General features: G+C 41.3%; 1 protein-coding gene across 3 annotated transcripts in view; it reads left to right on the forward strand.

Moving 5' to 3' along the window:
* The window catches only part of dennd1b (DENN/MADD domain containing 1B), a 300,341-nt gene that overhangs the window by 162,572 nt on the left and 115,285 nt on the right, over window positions 1-22,484 (forward strand). For 2 of the 3 annotated variants that reach the window (XM_043699790.2, XM_087990846.1), the window contains exons 7-9: window positions 2,197-2,277; window positions 13,988-14,044; window positions 16,357-16,410. In XM_043699790.2, coding sequence (XP_043555725.2) covers window positions 2,197-2,277; window positions 13,988-14,044; window positions 16,357-16,410 — 192 coding nt within the window. The remainder of the gene's footprint in view (window positions 1-2,196; window positions 2,278-13,987; window positions 14,045-16,356; window positions 16,411-22,484) is intronic. The other variant, XM_087990847.1, reaches the window with a different exon arrangement.

The following is a 22,484-nucleotide window of genomic DNA, read 5'->3' on the forward strand; positions in this document are numbered from 1 at the left end:
AGATCCCACTTTCTCAACCTTGCCCCTCCCCTGAGGCGTGGTGACGCTTAGGTTAAACTTAGCACCTATCGCCTCTCTTGAGTGAGTGAGGGACATTCCCTCTGGTCCTCTGGGACCATGTCGACTTTACTTTGACTAACTTCATCTGTAGTCAAGAGCAATAAACTTGAGCATGGAAATCTCAGGACAGATATTTAAAATCATGTGCTATAAAAGCTCCCATATGATTATTTTCATTGATGCATGTTTCCAGTTGTTAATCAGTATATTATGGTTTATGTAAAATGATAGTAAATTAGAATCATACGATTCAGAAAAAAGCCCTTTGAATCTGCACCATCTGCTCTAATTTTACACTCCTCCCACTTCCAGCTCTAGGCCCATTGCCATGAATGTTATGGCACATCAAGTGCTGATCCAAGTACTTTTTAAAGGTCGTAAGGTTTTCCATCTCAGGCAGTAAGGTTTCCCTTCGCAGGCAGTGCATTCCAGACTCTCACTACCCTCTGGGTGAAAAAAGTTTTCCTCAAATTACATCTCAACCTGATAATAAAATTACGCCCCTTGTTACTGAACCCTTGATAATTGTTTGCTAGCAACCTTGTCCATGCCCCTCAAAATCGGATACACCTCGACCAGGACCCCTTCAGCCTTCTCTGCTCCTTTGGAAAAAAAAAGCAGCCTGAGCTTATCCAGCCTCTCTTCATAGCTGAAATACCCAATCCCAGGCAATATCCTGATGAATGTCCTCTGCGTCCTCTCCAATGCAGTCACATCTTTCCTTTTATGTGGTGATAGGAACACACTCAGTAGTCCAGCTGCAGTTGAACCAAAGTTCTGTCCTGCTCTGACATGACCTCCCTGCTCTCATGTGCCATGCCTGATGAAGGCAAGTGTCTTGTATGCCTTCTTAACTACCCTATGAACCTGTGCTGCCACCTTCAGGGATCTCTGGACAAGCACTTCAAGATCCCTCTGTTCTTCTGAGCTTCCTAGTGTCCTGCATTCATTCAGTACTCCCTTGTCTTGTTCCTTCTTGGAAAGTCCTCCTTCCAAGAACTTATCAGAGTTAAATTCGATCACCACTGATCTGCCCATCTGACCAATCTATTTATATCCACCTTTGACTTAAGACATTCTTCATCCCTGATGCCCATCCAGCCCAGTTTTTGTATCATCCGTAAATTTACTTATCATCGTTCCCACCCTCTCATCTCTGTTGTTTATGTGTATATCACAAACAATAAGGGACCCTGGCACTGATCACTGTGATCATTGTCACCAGCCTCCAGTCGTACAAATAGCTTTCTGTTTTCCATCTGTCTTCCACCACTGAACCAAATCTGGATCCAACTTGCCAAGTTACCCTGGATTGCACGTGCTTTTAAATTGCTTATCAGTCTCCCAGACATCAAAACTTGTTTTTATTTTGATTCCAGTTCACTGAACTGCATTAAGCATTGAGCATTAAATATTTTAAGGAATGGAATTAATGCCATATTTTTAGTAATACAGAATTTAGAAATATTACTTAATACTTCCATATCATTTTAGATTTTGTTACTGCTTGTGTTAACTCAGAGTGCAAAGTGTGAAAAAAATCTGTTGATTCCAGGAATTCCTGTGTGTCTACAAAGACTGAAATTGATCAGAGCATTCTGGCCTCATGAACACCCCTGATATTAGTTACTGCAGCACTGGTGGTCAAGGCTTCACCTGCCAATGCTCAATGAAATTCCCTCTCTTGACTTCCTTTAAGATGGTCCTTAACATTTGGCCACCTGCCCTAATATTGCCTTCTGTGGCTCAGTGTCTGATATTTATTTATAACCTTCTTATTTATAACACTCCTATGAAGAATTGTGAGACATTTTATTAAGTTTAAAACAGCAAATAAGTTGTTTCAAATAATTAGACTCCCACATATGTAATGCAGGTTTAATTTGCAAAACTAAGAAACAAATGGTTGTAAAATTTTCTTTTCCTCTGCACATTTGATTTTGACTAATGAAATATTTGATGCTGAGTTAGGCTATATTTCAGTTAGGAAGGCAAGTTAGGTCAAAAATGTATTTTGAAATGATTCACTTAACATTGTCATAGCTTTGTTTCTTTTCCGTCCAGGATTTTCTTTTTTGAAGTCCATTTCTAACTGATAACTTTCCGATGAATGTTTTGTTTCTGTCTATCTTCCAGGAAAATGACTTGAATGATATTTTAAAGACTTTGTACGAGCACGATGTACCAGTGCCAAATACTCCTGTCAATCTCAGTCTGGTAGGCTTTTCTAATTTACTTGCTTAGCAGTGATAATATGGCATTATGTATTCCAGCATTGTCTGATAACAGGGTAGTATTTTCTGGACCAAAATGAGAAGTCAATAGTCACTTTTCTAAGTTATGATGTAAAGTTAAGAATCGACCTCTTGTTCGCTGCTTGAGCCTTTGATTTCAAATTTGGCAGTATGCCTCCTAATTGAGACATTATTTGTTTTCTTTTATGTTAAGTCAAAGTATTCAGGCATATTTCTTTGCATTGTGAACAAGAAAATGTCTTGTGTCACATAAACTGTCACATTTTCAAGAAGTCAAGTGAAACTTAGTTGTTAATGCGTGTAAATCTCCATTCAGAAATGAACATAAAGACAGATGATGTTCAGCAGGTATTTTGACCTTGTCTTCCACTTGAATTGGAAAACAGATGAGAACTGGTGATACATGTATGAATGCGACATTAGGTGAAAGCAAACAGATGAAAAACTTTTGCACTTTGTCAAGAGAATTTACCTACCTCTGAAGAATAATCAGATGGTATAACTTTGTTTAATGATTCAATCATTAGTTGAAGATGATAAAAACAATTGTCTTCAGAAATAGTTGCTGCATATCATTCATGTCAGTTTTATTTTGCTATCCCTAATGCTTAGAAGTAAAGCTATCCTCAGGTCAACTGATTTGGTTAAAGATAAGAGTAGGTTTAAATCAATACTAATATACGGAGTCCTCAATATAAGTTGGGCTTAAATACAGTGAAGTCTACCTGCTATCAAAACAATTTATATTGAGGAATTTTAAAAGTTAAATATACTCAATAACTTGGGCTCCACAGCCCCGTGCGGCAATGTGTTCCACAGAATAACCACCCTCTGGCTGAAGAAATTCCTCCTCATCTCAGTTCTAAAGTGTCGTCCCTTTACTCCTGAGACTGTGCTCTTGGGTTGTAGTCTCTCCCAAAGAAAATGTCTTCTGCACGTCCACTCTGTTCAGGTCTCTCAGTATTCTGTATGTTCAGTAAGAGAATCCTCATCCATCTAAGCTCTATCAGGTACAGACCCAGAGTTCTCAACAGCTCCTTGTATGACAAACCCTTCATCCCTGGGACCATTCTTGTAGACTTTCTATGAACTCCTCCAATGCTGGCACATCCTTCCTTACATATGAGACCCAAAACTGCGCACGATATTCCAATGTGGTCTGACAAGAGCCTTATACCATGTCAGCAGTACATTTCTGCTATTGTATTCCATCCCTCTTAAAATGACTTCTAACGTCTTGCCTTCCTAACTGCCAACTGAACTTGCATGTTAACCTTCAGAGAATCTTGAGCAAGGATTCCCAAGTCACTCTGTGCTTCAGATTTCCAAAGCTCTTCTGCATTTACAAAAGAGTCTACCCCTCTATTCTTCCTGCCAAAGTGCAAAATCTTTACTTTCTCTCATTGTATTCCACCACTTCTTTGCCCACGCTCCTTGCCTGTCCAGGTCCTACTGCAACCTCCCTGCTTCCTCAATGCTACCTATTCTTCCACCTATCTTTCTGTCACCTGCAAATTTAGTAACAATGCCCTCCGTTCCTTTGACAACATGATACACGGTGGACTCTTACAAATTTAGAAATGTTCCGTTTGGAACCTTGTTAAAGTGCATCTGGAAATCCAAATAGATCATGTCCACTGGCACTCCTTTGTCTAACTTAGTTGTGACCTTCTCAAAGAATTGTAACGCACCTTTCAGGCATAACCTCCCATTGGCAAGCTGTGCTGACTCAGACTTACTTTACTATGCACTTCCAACTACTCTGCAATCTGATCCTTAATAATGGAGTCTAAAATCTTACTGACAATTGAAGTCAGGCCAACTATAGTTTCCTGTCTTCTGTGCTGGGGAGGTTTTGGTGTAGGAGGGAAATGTAGTTGGAGAGTCATCAACTGCCATCTCAATATCACTGACGTCATTCTCCTCCAATTCCTTTTCCTTGTTCCTTTAATGGCTGAGTGCTTTAAAATGTGTGTAGCTTTATATTCAATTTCATCAGCATTCTTTATAATCATACTTGCCGCTCGTTGAAGAAAGATTCAAACAACGTCCAATGTCAACTGCACGTTCACCTTTCCTACCATGCTTTATTACTTGTAGTTTTGTACCCAGTGTAATAATATTATGCTTTTGTTTTAGCATTTCACTTGCTGCCTTTGCTCACTGTTGAATTGATTATGACAAGGACTTGCTAAGGTGGCAGTTGCATAGACACATGTTACAAGTTGTGCATCATGACGCAACTTTATAGATGCAGGGAGATTTTACATCCTTCTCCACCAACAGTTGGTAATGCAAGTGCAGAATTGTGTAAATCACAATGACTCGTATCATGGACCTGTACAAAAATGTGAGAAAAATTACTCAGAAATAACATACAAGACTTTGAAAATAGGAAGGAATCACTAAGTTCATTGAGCTCAACTGTATAAAAGTTAGGGCACAGTAGGAGGCTCTTTGGCTTACAATAAAGGTTTTTATGCTAGACTGAATCAAAAATCTAATCCTGGCCCATCTCAAATTGCAATCTTGCACGTGTTCTCAATGGTACCTGCGATGGTATGCATTATCTAGTTTCCAGTCCATCCTGTTGCATTCTAGCACTCAACATCTTGACCTGCTATTTAACTGTATACACAACTCAAACTCCTATATGCCATCTGGTAATTTCGAAAACTTACAGTAATTGAATAATTTCCGTCTCTATCTACATGAATTCTGTCTTTATGCAACTCAAAGACATCCTTATGCTCAAACGCTGTGATCATATTTGTTACCAACACTGCCATCCCTTCTTCTGAAAATATTCAAATAGTTATTAATCTTTCTAATTTTGAGTTCCTGTGTTCTTATAAATTGTTTGTGGTTCATTTTTTAATCATGACTCAATGTTCTCAAGTATTGTCTGTTGTTCTTTGTCCCCATTGTTTCATTTTTGATCTGTAATTCCACCGACTCCCTCCCTCCTCCTTCAATCTTTTCCCTCAAGAGATACACATAAATGTTTCAGAATCACATGATTTGCATCCATTTCACTGATTTTCCTTGGTTTCTTAAAGGAGGTATGAGTTATACTGGTCCCATTTTCACTGAAGAATTTTGATTTTTGTCAGGCAAGCAGCTAGAAGGTTCGCCCTTAAATTTGCCTTGGAGGTGATGCACACTTAGATACAAGGGAACAAAATTATTGAATTCACCTTGTCAGTCACCAGCAACTTGCTCTTCAAAGTGGACAAGGCTGATCTGCAGTCTAAGTGGACGAACCTATTCAGATTAACTTGCTCATTATAGATCCTCCTCAGTATGTTTAGTTTTGTTTACATTGTAATTGGACGTACCAAACTTATGTAGTTGTTTCTTTCTGACAGTACATAATTATTGCTTGTTTTTAGAAATCAAACCTATTCTCTGCTTTAACGTTCATCATCTTGCTTGTTCTGTGGCTGGCAGTGCAGTAGCTGTTGGGCTACTGGAATAGTAATCAAAATCCTGTATTAATTATCAGGAGATAGGAGTTTATCTCATCATGGAAGTTTGAGAATTTGAATTCTACTTTATTTTAGTTTGAGGAAAGCAAGATCTGAAATTAGAAAGCTGGAAACAGTGACAAGAGAACCAGATTGTCACTTCCAGGAGAGAACTGATTTACAGGAGTCCTTTGAGGCGAAAGTGAGGACTGCAGATGCTGGAGATCAGAGTCGCGAGTGTGGTGCTGGAAAAGCACAGCAGGTCAGGCAGCATTCCTGATGAAGGGCTCTTGCCCGAAATATCAATTCTCCTGCTCCTCGGATGCTGCCTGACCTGCTGTGCTTTTCCAGCATCCCACTCGTGACCTTTCCTCAGCTGTCTGGTGTATATGTGACTCCAGTCCCACATCAATGTGGCCGACTCTTGGTTGTTTTCTAAATTGACTTAGATTTGTGCAACTAATTGGTTTTCTATAATGAAAATTTCAGCAGACAAGTCCCTTGTCACTTGCTTGGAGCAGTTTAATGCTGGCTTTCCAACATCCCACAATTGACTCTTTTAAAAATTATGTAATTGGAACAGTCAAAATTACATGATGAGTACGGTTTGCAAATAACACAAACCTGAGCTTAGTCAGGGAACCTAACCTGTTCTCCAAGTGTTTGAACCTTTGTTTGGAAACCTTCTGCTTTTGCCTCTCATCAGGGACTTGCAGGTCTTATGAGAATTTTCATTTCTTATCCCTATGGACAGCATACAGTAAAGTGCTTAATGTCTGGACAGTAAATTATTTCATTTCTGCCCTTGTTTGATTGCAAGCTTTCTTGGTTATTGACACTGCAGTCGACTCCTAAGACAAGAAACACATCTCTTTCATCTTGCAGTAAGGTTATGACTGATCTTCCACTTCACTATCCCCATTTTACTTTATGTCTCTAATGTATAGAAACCTTTTGATCCTGTTTGTAAACACCCAGTGTTTAATCCTCTCTGGCCCACTTGGGCACAGAATTCCAAAGATTTATCACCCTCTGAGTGGAGATATTCCTCCTCACTTCAGTCCTAAGTGACCAACCCCTATTCTGCGATGGTATTCCATGATTCCGGACCAGTCTCCACCAACTAGAAGAAACTTTCTTCCTGCGTCTACCATGTTGATCTCTATGGGAATTTTGTCTGTTAAAATTAGATCAACTCTCATTATTTTAAGCTCCAGACACTCTAGGCATAGTTTATTGAATCTTTCCTGGTAGGACCATCCCTCCATTAGAAATTAGTTTAATGAACCTTTGTTGCACTCCCTCTCTGGCACTTCACTATAACCTTTGATTTGTTTTTCTTTCTGCACCCATTTCATTTCTCTTGCACTGATTTTTATTGGCCCTTACCACATTCTGTTTATTCTGTAAATTTTACAGTTTTTATACTGTTGAAGCCTGTGCTTTTCTTCCAATTTACACGGTCATCAACTCAACAGTTTGTTGGTATCCTGTTACTTGCAACTTGATCTCGTGCTTGTTTCTCAAGAAGGGATTGGAATCATAATCAAATAACTTACATCAATTAACTTTGCCAGTGAACTTCTATAACCTTGAGAACTTGAATGAGGTCACTTTGTGGCCATATGTTTCCCTAAGAAATGCCAATTTCTGTATTGTTTGCTTGTACATTTGATTTCTGCTGTGTGGAATTATCATTCTTGTTTAATAATCTTCACCAGGACAAAATGGCTGTTGTGTTGCCATGTTGATATCTCCAAATTACAAAGTTAAAAATCACACAACACCAGGTTATAGTCCAACAGGTTTATTTGAAAGCTTCCAAATAAACCTGTTAGACTGTAATCTGGTATTGTGTGATTTTTAATTTTGTCCACCCCAGTCCAACACCGGCACCTCTACATCCCAAATAACATGCATTGCAAGAGATAAAAACTGCACCTTACAATCACGGACCATGCAAACTTTGATAAACTAAGTCCATTTCGAGCTTAAACTACAGGTCAGGCAAGTAAGCGGTGAAGGGACAACGGATGAAGGAAATTACTGTTGAGATCAAGAGATCAATGAATTCCAGCGATAACGTGATTGCGCAGTCCTGTTGCAAGGATAGAGGAGTTTTTCTGTCCTCTGACAAAGAACTTGGTCTTCTCCCTTGCCTTCAGTTTACATCTCATTGTTTGAGGTTCTGTAGTGGGGAGTGTAATTTTCTGACACTCATCAGGTGATGTCATTTTCATTGTTGCCAACAAATTGAACTTGCTGTTGGAAAATCTAGGTGCCTTAAACACAGTTGATAGGAACAGTCAAAGGTCAGGAGTCGAGGGGAGCAATGGAGTTGGCAGATGGGAGCTGGAATTCAGGGTGCATTAGAAACTGAGGGACCAGGTGTAGAAAGGGACTGTGAGGGACTTGCCAGAGCAATTAAGCGATGGTTTCTTGGTGAGAGATAGGGGAATGTGATCACGAATAAATATAACATGGTTATGCATTATATGGTCCGATGTTCCGTGGTCAGGTTGAGTGATCCAGCCACTAGGAGTGTCTCCTACTGTCTCCAAATATGGCCCTTTTCCATCAGTATTTCAGCTACAGGCAAGCTTTTGACAGCCCCCTAATCCATCTGCTCAGTAATTCAAGCATCAGTGACTGAAGTACAGGCTAAGAGAGGGTCCCTGACATGGGTGTACAGGAATTTTTATTTCCCCAAACCTCCACCCACCCACAAAAATCGGTTTTCATCTTCCAGGCACAATGTTCTGTAGCAGTCATCCACTTGTGCAGGCTACCAGGGTCAATATATCTGTCATCAATGGAAAAGCACCTCAGAATGGCTATGAAGAAGGAAAGCTTAACCAGACCCCTGGTCACAATTACCCACATGAACTTTGACGAAAGTTGGACACTACCCAAATTATCATGTGCCTTCTTCCTTTGCAGGCTGTATACTTCACTGATCAATCCAAGACTTCAGCACTGTGAGCCTGAAAAGCAGGCTTGCTAATTTTATTTGTTGCAACATGTTCAGTTCTGCCTGGGGACATTTTTCATGTCATGCATTGATTGCTGTTAACTGGAAATTTTAACTGCTTTTTTCTGCATGTTTTATTTAAATTAGGGCGTAATAGTACAGTACATCATTAGAAACAGGGCACTGCTTGTCAAGAACCATGGTTAAATGAATGTTTTGTGGCAACGTAAGTGTGTCAGGTTGTATTTATTGATCACTAATATAGAAAGAAATGAAAGGTTAAACATGAGTGAATCGCAACGCTAGCCCTGTTCAGGATAGAAATTTGTTTAATTCAGCAATGCCTGATCTTGCTGAAACATATAGGTAAACAATATGTCGCGCTATATGGTTTGCAGTTTGCTGTGTCAGCCACTGAGAGTTGTAAGGAAGACAGCAATTTAACAAGGGTCAGATGTTTGTACACAATGAAATTTCAGTGCAAGCTTTAAAGGAATTTATCTCATTTGGGGACTGATTTCCTTCAAACTACCTTGTCTGTTAATTAACTGTAATTTAGTAATGTAAAGTCGCATAATGATTCTGATTGTAGAATCGCAAGCCAACAATTCCTCCAGCTTTCACTTTGGTTCCATTGTTTGTCCATATTTGTGATTTGAATGATTGGTTCTCTTAAAATTTCATATGCAGGACTTGTCAAAATTTGAAGTATCCAGTTAGCCACATGCTGAGTGTAATCCACCATTTCCCTTTGTGTAGACATCATGGGATCGCTCACCAGCTGGTCTCTGCACATTTGAACTCCTGACTGCATCCTTCTTCATCTAGTCCTCACCCTGATGGAACAAAGAAAATATACATGAACAAAAAACATTTGATTTCTACGATGACAGTCATCAGGAGCCAACATACAATGGCATCCCAACATGTCAGCAATGATGCACAGTTCATAGAATGTCTACAGTGTGGAAGCAGGCCATTCAGCCCATCGAGTCCACACTGACCTTCTGAACAGCATCCCAGTCAGACTCATCCCCTTCCTTTCCCTGTAACCCTTCATTTCCCACAACTAATCCACCTAACCAACACATCCCTGGATACCTGTGAGTAATTTGGCATGGCCAATCCAGCTAACCTGCACATCTTTGGACTGTGAGAGGAAACTGGAGCACCCAGAGGAAACCCACACAGACACAGGGAGAATGTGCAAACTCCACGTGCACAGTTGCCTGAGGGTGGAATTGAACCCAGGTCCCTGGCACTGTGAGGCAGCAATACTAACCACTGTGCCACCATACAGTGGATTTTGCGTTTGAGATGTTTGCTTCTTTTGCATTCAAAGTGTTGCTCTCCTCCTTTCCTCTACTCTTTGTGCTTCTGAAGGCCCATCTTTTTCCACCTTCTCTGTAATGCAACAGTTTTAATGGGCTTCTCCTTCTCACTATCTGTCCAGGAATGGTGACCCTTCTCACTCGTATTATGGTGCATTAAAGAATCTTAGCCCACCCAAACCATTCCACAACACTGCAACATCACTAACCTTACCAGTGTTGCAGAGGCAAATGAGAAGAAACTAGTGGTGAGAAAGGGCAAAGTTACTGAAGATGCTGGAGGCTTGAAATACTAGCAAAATGCTGGAAACAGTTCAGGAGAGTATGCGTCTGTGGTGAGAGAGGAGTTTTGAGATTTCAGAACATAATAGCTTTTGCCATAAAGGTAAAGATTTTGATCCACACTTAAATGCCCTTAATAGCTGTGTCGACAATATCATCTATTGCCTTTTAATGTAGTAACATGTCTCAAGATACATGATCTGACAAAAGTTTGGAGTGTAAGAAAGTATCATTTAATGAGATCTGTGATGACTTTGATCTAATTCCATGTTCGTTGACGAACAAAAATCTTTCCATTTCTGATGCAAAACTAACAAATCATCTAGCATTCTCCTCGTGTCTGTGTGGGTTTACTCCGGGTGCTCCGGTTTCCTCCCACAATCCAAAGATGTGCAGGTTAGGGTGGATTGGCCATGCTAAATTGCCCACAGTATTAGGTGCATTAGTCAGAGGGAACTGGGTCTGGGTAGGTTACTCTTTGAAGGGTCGGTGTGGATTTGTTGGGCCGAAGGGCCTGTTTTCACCCTGTAAGGGAAACTAATCTAGACAGAATCTAATCTTACACTCTGATGCTCTCGATGTAATATTCAGCAATTAATTAGACTTTTGATAATTTCCTTGACCTATCATGAACACTTTTTATGATCCATATACTGGGATCTCCAAGCCTCTTTGGATTTTCGCTGTTTAGCATCTTTTTTCCAATTCTTCTATGTCCAGAGGTTTTGAACTCTAACTTGCTGGAATGGAACATCATTTGGACACACACACTTAAGCCATTTGTATCTGTGCCTAATACAGTAGAACCCCCATATCCACGGATTTGTTTTCCGCAGTTTACTGCGGCCTGAAAATATTACATGAAACACTCCAGAAATAATTCCAAGGGGCTGCCAAGGAGGTAGGTTTCCCATTTAAATGATAGGGTTCACTACTATCCTTCGGGCATCCGTGGCAGGCCTTGGAACGTATCACCCATGGATATGGGGGTGACACCTGCATTATGTTTCCATTTCCTTTGCTTATAAGGCTCCCTTTGTGTTATCAATCCATTTGAGGGATGTAGCTCTCTGTTGGATGCCCTCAGGCATTAATAAGTAGTGAATAAATGAGGCCTCAACACATTCTTCTCCTGTGGGGCATCACCTTTGTTCCTTCTAATTTTGTTTTCTAGTGTGGGGACCTTTTGAGGTCTGTGCATAACACCAACGTCCGACACGAGCAGTCAATGCTGGGAATGGTGTTGGCATGATGATTGGTGTGCGTGGATACCAGGTGACTTCGAGGCAACTTGTGTAATTGCATCCCAAGAATTAAAGTATCCAGTGAATATCCCTTTCATCTGTCTCTTGCCATTCAGCCAGTTTCCTAACCAGATAAATCATTTTCCATAATTCCTTGGTTGACACTGATTCTCTCCCATAAGATTGTATGGGTAACAAATAAGGTACATAGAAAACAGTCCCTTCTCCCCATAATCTGGAGTTGTCCTGTACAATTGAGTCTCTAGCCATCTAAGTGCATGACCATTATAAACAAAGCACCTTATTATGTGTTCAGATAAAAGCAAAATGTGGATGCTGGAACTATGAAACGAACACAGACAATGCAGTAGAAATGTAGCAGGTCTGGCAACATAGAGACATAGAAGTTAATATTTTGTGTCTGGTGTAACTACAAAGCTAAAGGTGTTTTCGTGAAAATCATCATCTTGTTACGTGTGCTGTCTTTATCCACCTCCTAGGTGTTCCTCCGCTTACCCTTTGTGGAAAGCAGGTTAATGGACTCAATTGTGAGCAGAAGCTGATTATAGAATAATAAAGCATGCTCCTTAAAATATGACTAGTTACAGGTTATCACCTGTTAGAAGGTTTAACAGTCAAGTTGAAAAACATCTCAAAATAGTCTCCGTCAATGGTAAAGAGAGCTTCTGTAGACATGGTGACTTCCAAGCTCAAAACATGACCCATCTTTCACCCTCAGCTGTCTGAAGTCTAACCAGTTGAGCAGCTAATCAACATTCCCGGCTGTCCTACTCACTGTTAACTTATGCTAGTTGCTCCTCTACCTGTGAGTGAAGTGATTCTAGGGACATATAGTTTACTGAAATGTCTTAATGAACTTACATTATCTTAAGTGTTGTGGTATTTGGAAAGTGTTGCTTCCAGTTCATCTGAATCTATTTTGGATTCACAAAACCTTGTGCATGTTATATCTCCTTATGTGATAAACTTAACCTGGAATTCCTCCAACATCAAATAGTCACAAATCCCAAAACGGCAAAGAAGCACAGGAGCAGCTGAAGGCAGAAAATGAAATATTCAGGTAGAAAGATGAGTGGTACGGATAGAGCAAATAATAAAGGGAGACCAACAGCTGAGAAGAGAAAAGTAACACTCGCATCTCCTAATTTCTCTGGCTATTGGAAGTCTAGAGTTTTAATCCCCACTACTTTGTTTTTGTCATCGATGAGAAGAAATGGGAGTGTATGAGGTAAACACTGGGGGGAAGAAAGAAAGCAAAAAGGAAAGTAAATCTATGATATCTAGAGAATCTCATATAATTAGAAAGTAAAAGAAACAACTATTTGGAGATTTATTATTCTGGAAAGCCTTCATTTATGCTACTGGCTTATTGTTGCAAGCCACCTGTAAAATTGGCAGTTTTTGCTCTTGGGAAACCCTATTTTTTTGTTGATTTTCCAGACCAGTAGTTATACAAATTTCAACAGTTTCACAGCAGGCTTGCTGTGGTTTCATCAGAACAGAGTGTGGAAATGCCAAAGTTGGACTGGGGTGGACAAGGTCAAAAATCAAATGACACCAGGTTATAGTCCAACAGGTTTATTTGAAACTGCAAGCTTTTGAAGATCTGCTCCTTCCCCACGCCTGAGGAAGGAGCAGTGCTCCAAAACCTTGCAATTGTTGGATGAAAACCTGGTGTCATTTGATTTTTGACTTTAGCAGAATAGCACTTTGAAAATCTGGCAGTCGGGGGAAGAAGCCTATCCATTTGTATCGAGGGAAAGGGTCTGGGTGGAGTTGGGAGGGCATGGATGTGGGAGAAGTCAAATGTTTGAAGCAAATTGAAATTGAATCATGCAAGAAGGATGCCAGATTTTTAGAAATGGAAAGAATTACAAAGACTCAAAGATGAGCGCAGAGTGAGAGCTGAGCTAAGAGTATAAAGTAATTCAGAAAACTTCATTTCTTTTTATTCGTTTGTGGGGTGTCGTCATCACTGGCTAGGAGAGCACTTGTTGCCAATCTTTTTTACTCCTGGAAATGTAGTGGTTAGTCACTTTGTCTTGAGCAGTTCATGTGGTGTAAGTACACCCACAGTGCCCTTAGACAGTGAGTTGCAGGATTTCAACCCAACTACAGTGAAGAAATGAAGGCATCATTCCAAGTCGGATGGATCCAGGAACAAGAAACACAAATCATAAATAACTCGAAAATATGCAACAAATATACATCATATAGAGATGGATAGAGACCTCTATAAATGTTGATAGTTCTAAGTTGTTTTTCATCAGAAATTTGTGGTTAGCTACACTTAAAAATTAACTTTGCCAGTTCATCAAATGTGAAAAACGTTGAACTTTTTTTCTACATATAAAAGAACCAACAGATATGCATTAGAAGTGGACAACTGAAAAACCTGCCAAAACGGGGTTTGGTGAGTTTAAAACTTGGGAGTCATCTTTGAAATACCTGTCTAATCGAAGCCTCCATCAATCTTTGGGTAGCAACGAGTGTCCTTAATTCTTATCAAATAATATGTCTTGCCCTATAGAACTTAATTTCAGTGCATGTCATTGAATGAAGATTTGATTTGTGATAACATTTCTGCAAAGCTGCCAACATATTCTGCCTTCTGAAGTGATTGCTTACCAGGAAATACAAAATTAAGCAAGCGATGTTCTTGCCTGAGGATTGCCCTTATTAAGATATTCTTTGATCGTGTCTAACCAATTGGGAATTTTCCTGAAGCCTTACTTTGTATGGATGTCATTTGGTTTGTTGGAGGACTCTTTTGAAAATGACTAACTGCAATGTGGGGAAAAAAAATCTCGTATTAACTTTAATTTTTAAATACATATTGCTGATCTGATTATTACTTTTTGCAATTGACTGTTATCCAAAATTGGAAGCATGGAATACTGAGAAGGAAGTATTTCCAATTGGTGAATTGACTAACAAAGAAATGCTGTCACTTGCAATGTTCTTTACTTTGGTATTGGTACTTGACTTGTAATCAGAATCCCGTGTATCAAATGATTATTATTGGGTGGTGGCTAGTTTATCTAAATTCTTTTCTTTTCTTTTCCTATTTTTCATCTTTTCTATTTGAAACAAAGTATGTACAAATAATTATTAATATTTGTTTACTGCCTTATTGTATTGCATCAAGTGATAGTGTATAACCTAGTGCTGATAAAGGTAATGATTTAGGTGTTCAAGTTAAAAATAAGAGATCTGAAGCCAGAGATGAGATGTTTACCAGTGAACTCAAAATGAACAGTGTGTGCTTTTGTTTTGTCACCTTTTCAGAACCCACAATTTTATTTTCAATCTTGATTTTGAGACATTAATGCTGAACTTGGGAAGCCATTGTTATGATACAATTGGAGAATTGCTTTCACAAATCAGTTCTTTAAAGATGTAACAAAAGTATGTACCTCACTAATGACTGATCTGGAGGAAGGGAGAAACATTTAATAGCGCAGATCTGCTGTGCAGTTTGCCTGCCTTTAGTGAAGTGTTTCTCCCAATTTCATTGATGTTAAAATACCATGGAGTAGGGTATTGTAAATTGGAAAATATAAATATATGCAACTCACAAGCTCAAATATGTTTTCTGTTAAATACCTAATCGAAGCCTTGCAGGCCAGTATAACCCAAAAGGGCCATTTACCATTTTAATCATTATGCAACTCTGAACCCCTTCATTGCCTGAAGGAGAGAACACTAGGACTTCAGGTACTATCTAGATCTCAATTTCTTCCCATCTTCGTACACCTTGCAGAAATTTGATAATATAATTGTTTTCAAAGTGGCATTCATGAATGTGCCCATTGTAGTCCCTTCCTCACTTATTTTATGAAATGTTGCTTCCTGCTGGGCTGTGGCTCTGCAGCACCCTCAGTGACTCTCGTCAGTGATCATTCCCCCACCATAAGCCCGCTCTCTTGTCTGGTCAGTATCCCATCTCAACTCGAAAGCAAAATGTATATTGAGAAGTTTAGATGGCCGTCATTTTATTTTTATTTTGGTATCAGTGGTACGTGGCTCAGTAGTGATGCACAATTTGGTGGATCTCACTGGGGATTAAATCTGAACCACCCCTCCCTCCCAATCACCACAGCACCTTTCAGAGGATCAGGAAGGTTGTCAGTATTATGTAAAATGCTGCATGTTAGTGTAGGTATTCAATGTCTGCATAAATTTGTTCTAATATTGTTCCACCTACAGTTCTATTCAGAGTCGGTAAAAACGTATTCTAAGTGCGCAATCAATCATTTTCATTGTCACCAGTATCCTATTAGCGGATTACCTCTTGACCAATCCTAAACATTTGTACCCTGTGTCCCTTGTCTTTGGTATGTGATTCATATTTTTCACAATAAAAGTCCATTTAGTGTTATCTGAACACGTACAGTAGAAAATTACTGATGTTTCATGAAATCTTTTGTTTAGAATCTGTTATTTTTGGATACTGAATAGAACTTTTTGGTCTACTGATGTGCAACTAATATTCTCCAAATTTATCCACACTATTTTCTGTAACTACTTTAAGCTTATTTGATATTTATGCCTGTATTTGCCTTTTGTCCTTTTTCCTTTTCAGTTTTAAATTTTTATCCTTTTATCATGATACTAGTTACTGATTGTAGGATATATTTGAATCATTTTCAGATTGTTTTTTTCCTTTCTTTTGTGCTGTGTGTGGATTGACCTTGACTAATACAGTTTGTCTTTTCAATGCAGCGATCATACTTCATTACTCCTGATACAAGTGGACTGCCCACAATACCTGAAAGTGTGAGTACTGTAAACAATGGTCTGTGAGTTTCACTTCAGGTTACTCATTTTTACACTTAAAAATTGTAAATTTGCAAATCAACCTTTAGCTTGCAGTGTCTGTGTTGAGCTCACCTGATTGTACGATGGCCAAATCTTTTCCTATATGTTTTCAAGATTTGATGTCTCAAACCAGAAATGCAAAAAAACATTTTAACCATCCTTTTGAGTTTTAACAAAAAAAAACAATGTTGATGAATGCTGAACCGAAGTATAATTCAGCACCGTAAACGATGTAGTAAGGTTAGCCAATGACTTGCGTTTAACATATGAATTAGAAGAAATAGGCTGAATTGAGTCTAATCAAATTTTTGAATGAGAAAGGCTAGTGAAGTGTGAAAAACGAGGAGAATGTGGAGTATAATTTCATTTGGAATTCAGCTTTAAAGTGTACAGAGGAACCTTAATTATCTGAATATCAATTATCCAAATTTCGGATTATCCAAAGAAGATTTCAAGTTCCCGATAGAAACATTACATCAAAGAAGTGTTCGAGGAGAAAGTGAGGACTGCAGATGCTGGAGATCGGAGCTGAAAATGTGTTGCTGGAAAAGCGCAGCAGGTCAGGCAGCATCCAAGGAGCAGGAGAATCGACGTTTTGGGCATGAGCCCTTCTTCAGGAATGAGGAAAGTGTGTCCAGCAGGTAGGGAGGAGGGACTTGGGGGAGGGGTGTTGGAAATGCGATAGGTGGAAGGAGGTCAAGGTGAGGGTGATAGGCCGGAGTGGGGGTGGGACGGAGAGGTTAGGAAGACGGTGCTGAGTTCGAGGGATGTGACTAAGACAAGGTGGGGGGAGGGGAAATGAGGAAACTGGAGAAATCTGAGTTCATCCCTTGTGGTTGGAGGGTTCCCAGGCAGAAGATGAGGCGCTCTTCCTCCAACCATCATGTTGCTATGGTCTGGCGATGGAGGAGTCCAAGGACCTGCATGTCCTTGGTGGAGTGGGAGGGGAGTTGAAGTGTTGAGCCACGGGGTGGTTGGGTTGGTTGGTCCGGATGTCCCAGAGGTGTTCTCTGAAACGTTCTGCAAGTAGGCGGCCTGTCTCTCCAATGTAGAGGAGGCCTCATCGGGTGCAGCAGATGCAGTAAATGATGTGTCTGGAGGTGCAGGTGAATTTGTGGCGGATAAGGAAGGATACCTTGGGGCCTTGGAGGGAAGTAAGGGGGGAGGTGTGGGCGCAAGTTTTGCGTTTCTTGCGGTTGCAGGGGAAGGTGCCGGGAGTGGATCTTGCGGTTGCAGGGGAAGGTGCCGGCAGTGGATCTTGCGGTTGCAGGGGAAGGTGCCGGGAGTGGATGGTGCCGGGAGTGGATGCAGGGGAAGGTGCCGGGAGTGGATGCAGGGAAAGGTGCCGGGAGTGGATACAGGGGAAGGTGCTGGGAGTGGATGCAGGGGAAGATGCTGGGAGTGAGGTACGAAAATGAGGTACGAAGGTAAACTGGCCAATAATATAAAGGAGGATAGTAAAAGCTTTTTTAGTTATGTGCAAGGCAAAAAAATGGTTAGGACTAAAATTGGGCCCTTGAAGACAGATATAGGGAATATATTACGGGGAACAAAGAAATGGCTGAAGAATTGAATTGGTACTTCAGATCTGTGTTCACTGGGGAAGACACAAGCAATCTCCCTGAGGTAACAGTGGCTGAAGGACCTGAACTTAAGGGAATTTATATTTGCCAGGATTTGGTGTTGGAGAGACTGTTAGGTCTGAAGGTTGATAAGTCTCCGGGGTCTGATGGTCTACATCCCAGGGTATTGAAGGAGGTGGCTCGGGAAATCGTGGATGCGTTGGTGATTATTTTCCAGAGTTCGATAGATTTGGGGTCTCTTCCTGAGGATTGGAGGGTTGCGAATGTTATACAACTTTTTAAGAAAGGTGGGAGAGAGAAAGCAGGAAATTATAGACCAGTTAGTCTGACCTCAGTGGTGGGAAAGATGCTGGAGTCTATTATAAAGGATGAAATTACGGCACATCTGGATAGTAGTAACAGGATAGGACAGAGTCAGCATGGATTTATGAAGGGGAAATCATACTTGACTAATCTCCTGGAATTTTTTGAGGATTTAACTCTGAAGATGGACGTGGGAGATCCAGTAGATGTAGTGTACCTGGACTTTCAGAAAGCTTTTGATAAAGTCCCACACAGGAGGTTAGTGAGTAAAATTAGGGCGCATGGTATTGGGGGAAAAGCACTAGATTGGATTGAAAGTTGGTTGGCTGATAGGAAACAAAGGGTAGTGATAAACGGCTCCATTTCGGAATGGCAGGCAGTGACCAGTGGGGTACCGCAGGGATCCGTGCTGGGACCGCAGCTTTTTACAATATATGTTAATGATATAGAAGATGGTATTAGCAATAACATTAGCAAATTTGCTGATGATACAAAGCTGGGTGGCAGGGTGAAATGTGATGAGGATGTTAGGAGATTACAGGGTGACCTGGACAAGTTAGGTGAGTGGGCAGATGCATGGCAGATGCAGTTTAATGTGGATAAATGTATGGTTATCCACTTTGATAGCAAGAACAGGAAGGCAGATTACTATCTCAATGGAATCAATTTAGGTAAAGGGGCAGTACAGAGAGATCTGGGTGTTCTTGTACACCAGTCAATGAAGGCAAGCATGCAGGTACAGCAGGTATTAAAGAAGGCTAATAGCATGCTGGCCTTCATAACAAGAGGAATTGAATATAGAAGCAAAGAGGTGCTTCTGCAGCTGTACAGGGCCCTGGTGAGACCATACCTGGAGTACTGTGTACAGTTCTGGTCTCCAAATTTGAGGAAAGACATTCTGGCTATTGAGGGAGTGCAGCGTAGGTTCACGAGGTCAATTCCTGGAATGGCGGAATTACCTTACACTGAAAGACTGAAACGACTGGGCTTGAATACCCCTGAGTTTAGAAGACTGAGAGGGGATCTGATTGAGACATATAAGTTTATGAAAGGATTGGACACTGGCAGCAGGAAACATGTTTCCGCTGATGGGTGAGTGCCGAACCAGAGGACACAGTTTAAAAATATGGGGTAGACCATTTAGGACAGAGATGAGGAGAAACTTCTTCACTCAGAGAGTGGTAGCTGTGTGGAATGCTCTGCCCCAGAGGGCAGTGGAGGCCCAGTCTCCGGATTCATTTAAGAAAGAGTTGGATAGAGTTCTCAAGGATAGTGGAATCAAGGGTTATGGAGATAAGGCAGGAAGAGGATACTGATTAGGAATGATCAGCCATGATCATGTTGAATGGTGGTGCAGGCTCGAAGAGCTGAATGGCCTATTCCTGTGTCTATTGTCTATTGTCTATTGAGTGGATTGCAGGGGAAGGTGCCGGGTGTGGATTGCACCTTCCCCTGCAACCGCAAGAAATGCAAAACTTGTGCCCACACCTCCCCCCTTACCTCCCTCCCAAGGACTCAAGGGATCCTTCCATATCCGCCACAAATTCACCTGCACCTCCACACACATCATTTATTACATCCGCTGCACCCGATGAGGCCGCCTCTACATTGGGGAGACAGGCCACCTACTTGCGGAACGTTTCAGAGAAGACCTCTGGGACACCCGGACCAACCAACCCAACCACCCCGTGGCTTAACACTTCAACTCCCCCTCCCACTCCACCAAGGACATGCAGGTCCTTGGACTCCTCCATCGTCAGACCATAGCAACATGACAGTTGGAGGAAGAGCGCCTCATCTTCCGCCTAGGAACCCTCCAACCACAAGGGATGAACGCAGATTTCTCCAGTTTCCTCATTTCCCCTCCCCCCACCTTGTCTCAGTCAAATTCCTCGAACTCAGCACCGCCTTCCTAACCTGCAATCTTCTTCCTGACCTCTCTACCCCCACCCCCACTCCGGCCTATCACCCTCACCTTGACCTCCTTCCACCTATCATATTTCCAACGCCCCTCCCCCAAGTCCCTCCTCCCTACCTTTTATCTTAGCCTGCTGGACACACTTTTATCAAAGAAGTGTTTCCAACACTGATCACGTCTTTTGTTTACAGTGATTAAAAATGAACCTGGCTTACTTAAATGCTGCTGACGACAGCCCTGGACATCGATGGGAGCCCAGGCACCATCTCCAAATGACTGACCACCCGCCGTGTGTGTGTGTGTGTGTGTGTGTGTGTGTGTGTGTGTGTGTGTGTGTGTGTGTGTGTGTGTGTGTGTGTGTGTGTGTGTGTGTGTGTGTGTGTGTGTGTGTGTGTGTGTGTGTGTGTGTGTTCCAGGGAAGATGGGGGGGCTCGGACTGAGGGCAGAGGCGCAGACGGGAGTTGAATGGTGGGTGGGGGTGAACGGGGGCAGGGATTGGACGGATGGGGAGTGGTGTTGGACAGGGTGGGCGGGGATGGTGTTGGACGGGGCTGGGGGGGTGGGTGAGGGGTGGGATTGGATAGAGTTAGGAGGCGGACGGGGGGAGTGGGGACTCTCGTGCCGTGTGGTTCTGCCTAGTCTCCCGAACGGGGAGTGGACTTAACTGAAAACTCTGAGCCCAGAGGAAAGGCATTGAATCAATTAACCGAATAATCAATTATCCAAATGAAATAGTGCCTGCCTGTCTTGTTCAGATAATCAAGGCTCCTCTGTTTGTTGGGAGTTTAAATTTATGAATAACACATGTATTAAACCAGTAAGGAGAAAGTGAGGACTGCAGATGCTGGAGATCAGAGTCTAGAGTGTGGTGCTGGAAAAGCACAGCAGGTCAGGCAGAATCCGAGGAGCAGGAGAATCAACATTTTGGGCGTAAGCCCTTCACCAGGAATTCTCCTCCTCGGATGCTGCCTGACCCGCTGTGCTTTTCCAGCACCACATTCTTGACTATGAAACCAGTAAGTAAGTAGATTTGTCTCTTCAAAGATATTGCTTCCAGTGGAAATACCTGCTCATTAAACAGTAAACCATGCTGGACGGTGGGTTTATGTAACAGAACCTTTTTAGCTCAAGTGCTGAGGGGCAAACTAAGAGTTGTGGTGGATGATTGTTTATAAGATTGGAGGAAAATGTATAGTTGTGTTCTGTGGAAAATCAGTATTTGTACTGTTGCTCCTCTTGCTTAACATTAATGGTTTAGACCTGGGCGTACAGGTCCTAATTTCAGAATGTGCAGATGATAGTAAAATTGGTGTGAACCATGAGAATAGCAAAGAAGTTTGAAAGGACATAAGTTGATACATTGGGTTTTGCAGTGACACAATGTGGAATAAGGCAGTTACAGTTGTTATAGGAGCAGAGGGATTTGCATTTATCTGTGTAAAAATCATTGAAGGTGTGCAGGGCAGGTTGAAAGACTGGTTAATAAAGTTTTATGGTGTTGTGCTTTATCAGTTGGTGCATTGAGAACAAAAAGAAGAAAGTTGTATAAAATCGATATTAAAGACAGGTTTAGCCTCAGCTGGAGTATTGCATACAGTTCTAAACTCCATACTTGAGGGAAGATATGAAGACATTTAGAAAAGTGCAGAAAAGGTTTGTGCAAATGCTCCCAAGATAAGGAACTTTATTTGTGAAGATAGATTCGAAAGATTGAATGGTTTTACTTTGTGAAGAGAAGTTTGAAAGGTAAGTTGTTAGTGATATTTACAATCATGAGGGGTCTCTTCAGATAAGCTTCACAGAAACAATTCCTACTAATGAAAGAATCAAGAGCTAGGGGCAAATGTAACTGGCAAAGGAGCAAAAGCGACACAAAGTAAAACTGTTTCTTGCAGTGCATCTGGAATGTACTGCCAGCCAGTGTGTGGAAGTAGATTCATTGAGGCATTCAAAGTGAGTCAGGTTATTATTTGGAAAGAAATGTTGCAGGGTTATGGGGGAAAAGCAGGGGATTGGCATTCAGTGAATTGCTCCTTCAGAGGGCCAGCCCAGATAGGATGGCTGGCACAGCTGCCTCCTGTGTCAGTACCAATGTGTGATTTAAGTTCGCTGCCAAAACCTGTTGTCAGACTCAACCATGGAATTGAAGAAAGTTGCTGGTCGCTTTGGAGCTCCAAAGAATCATAATTGCTGGACATGGTGGTTTTCAGCACATGGTGCACAAATGC

The sequence above is a fragment of the Chiloscyllium plagiosum genome, unplaced genomic scaffold, assembly GCF_037043375.1.
Source record: "Chiloscyllium plagiosum isolate Xiang-an unplaced genomic scaffold, Cpla_swu_hap1 HiC_scaffold_9, whole genome shotgun sequence".
Lineage (NCBI taxonomy): Eukaryota > Metazoa > Chordata > Chondrichthyes > Orectolobiformes > Hemiscylliidae > Chiloscyllium > Chiloscyllium plagiosum.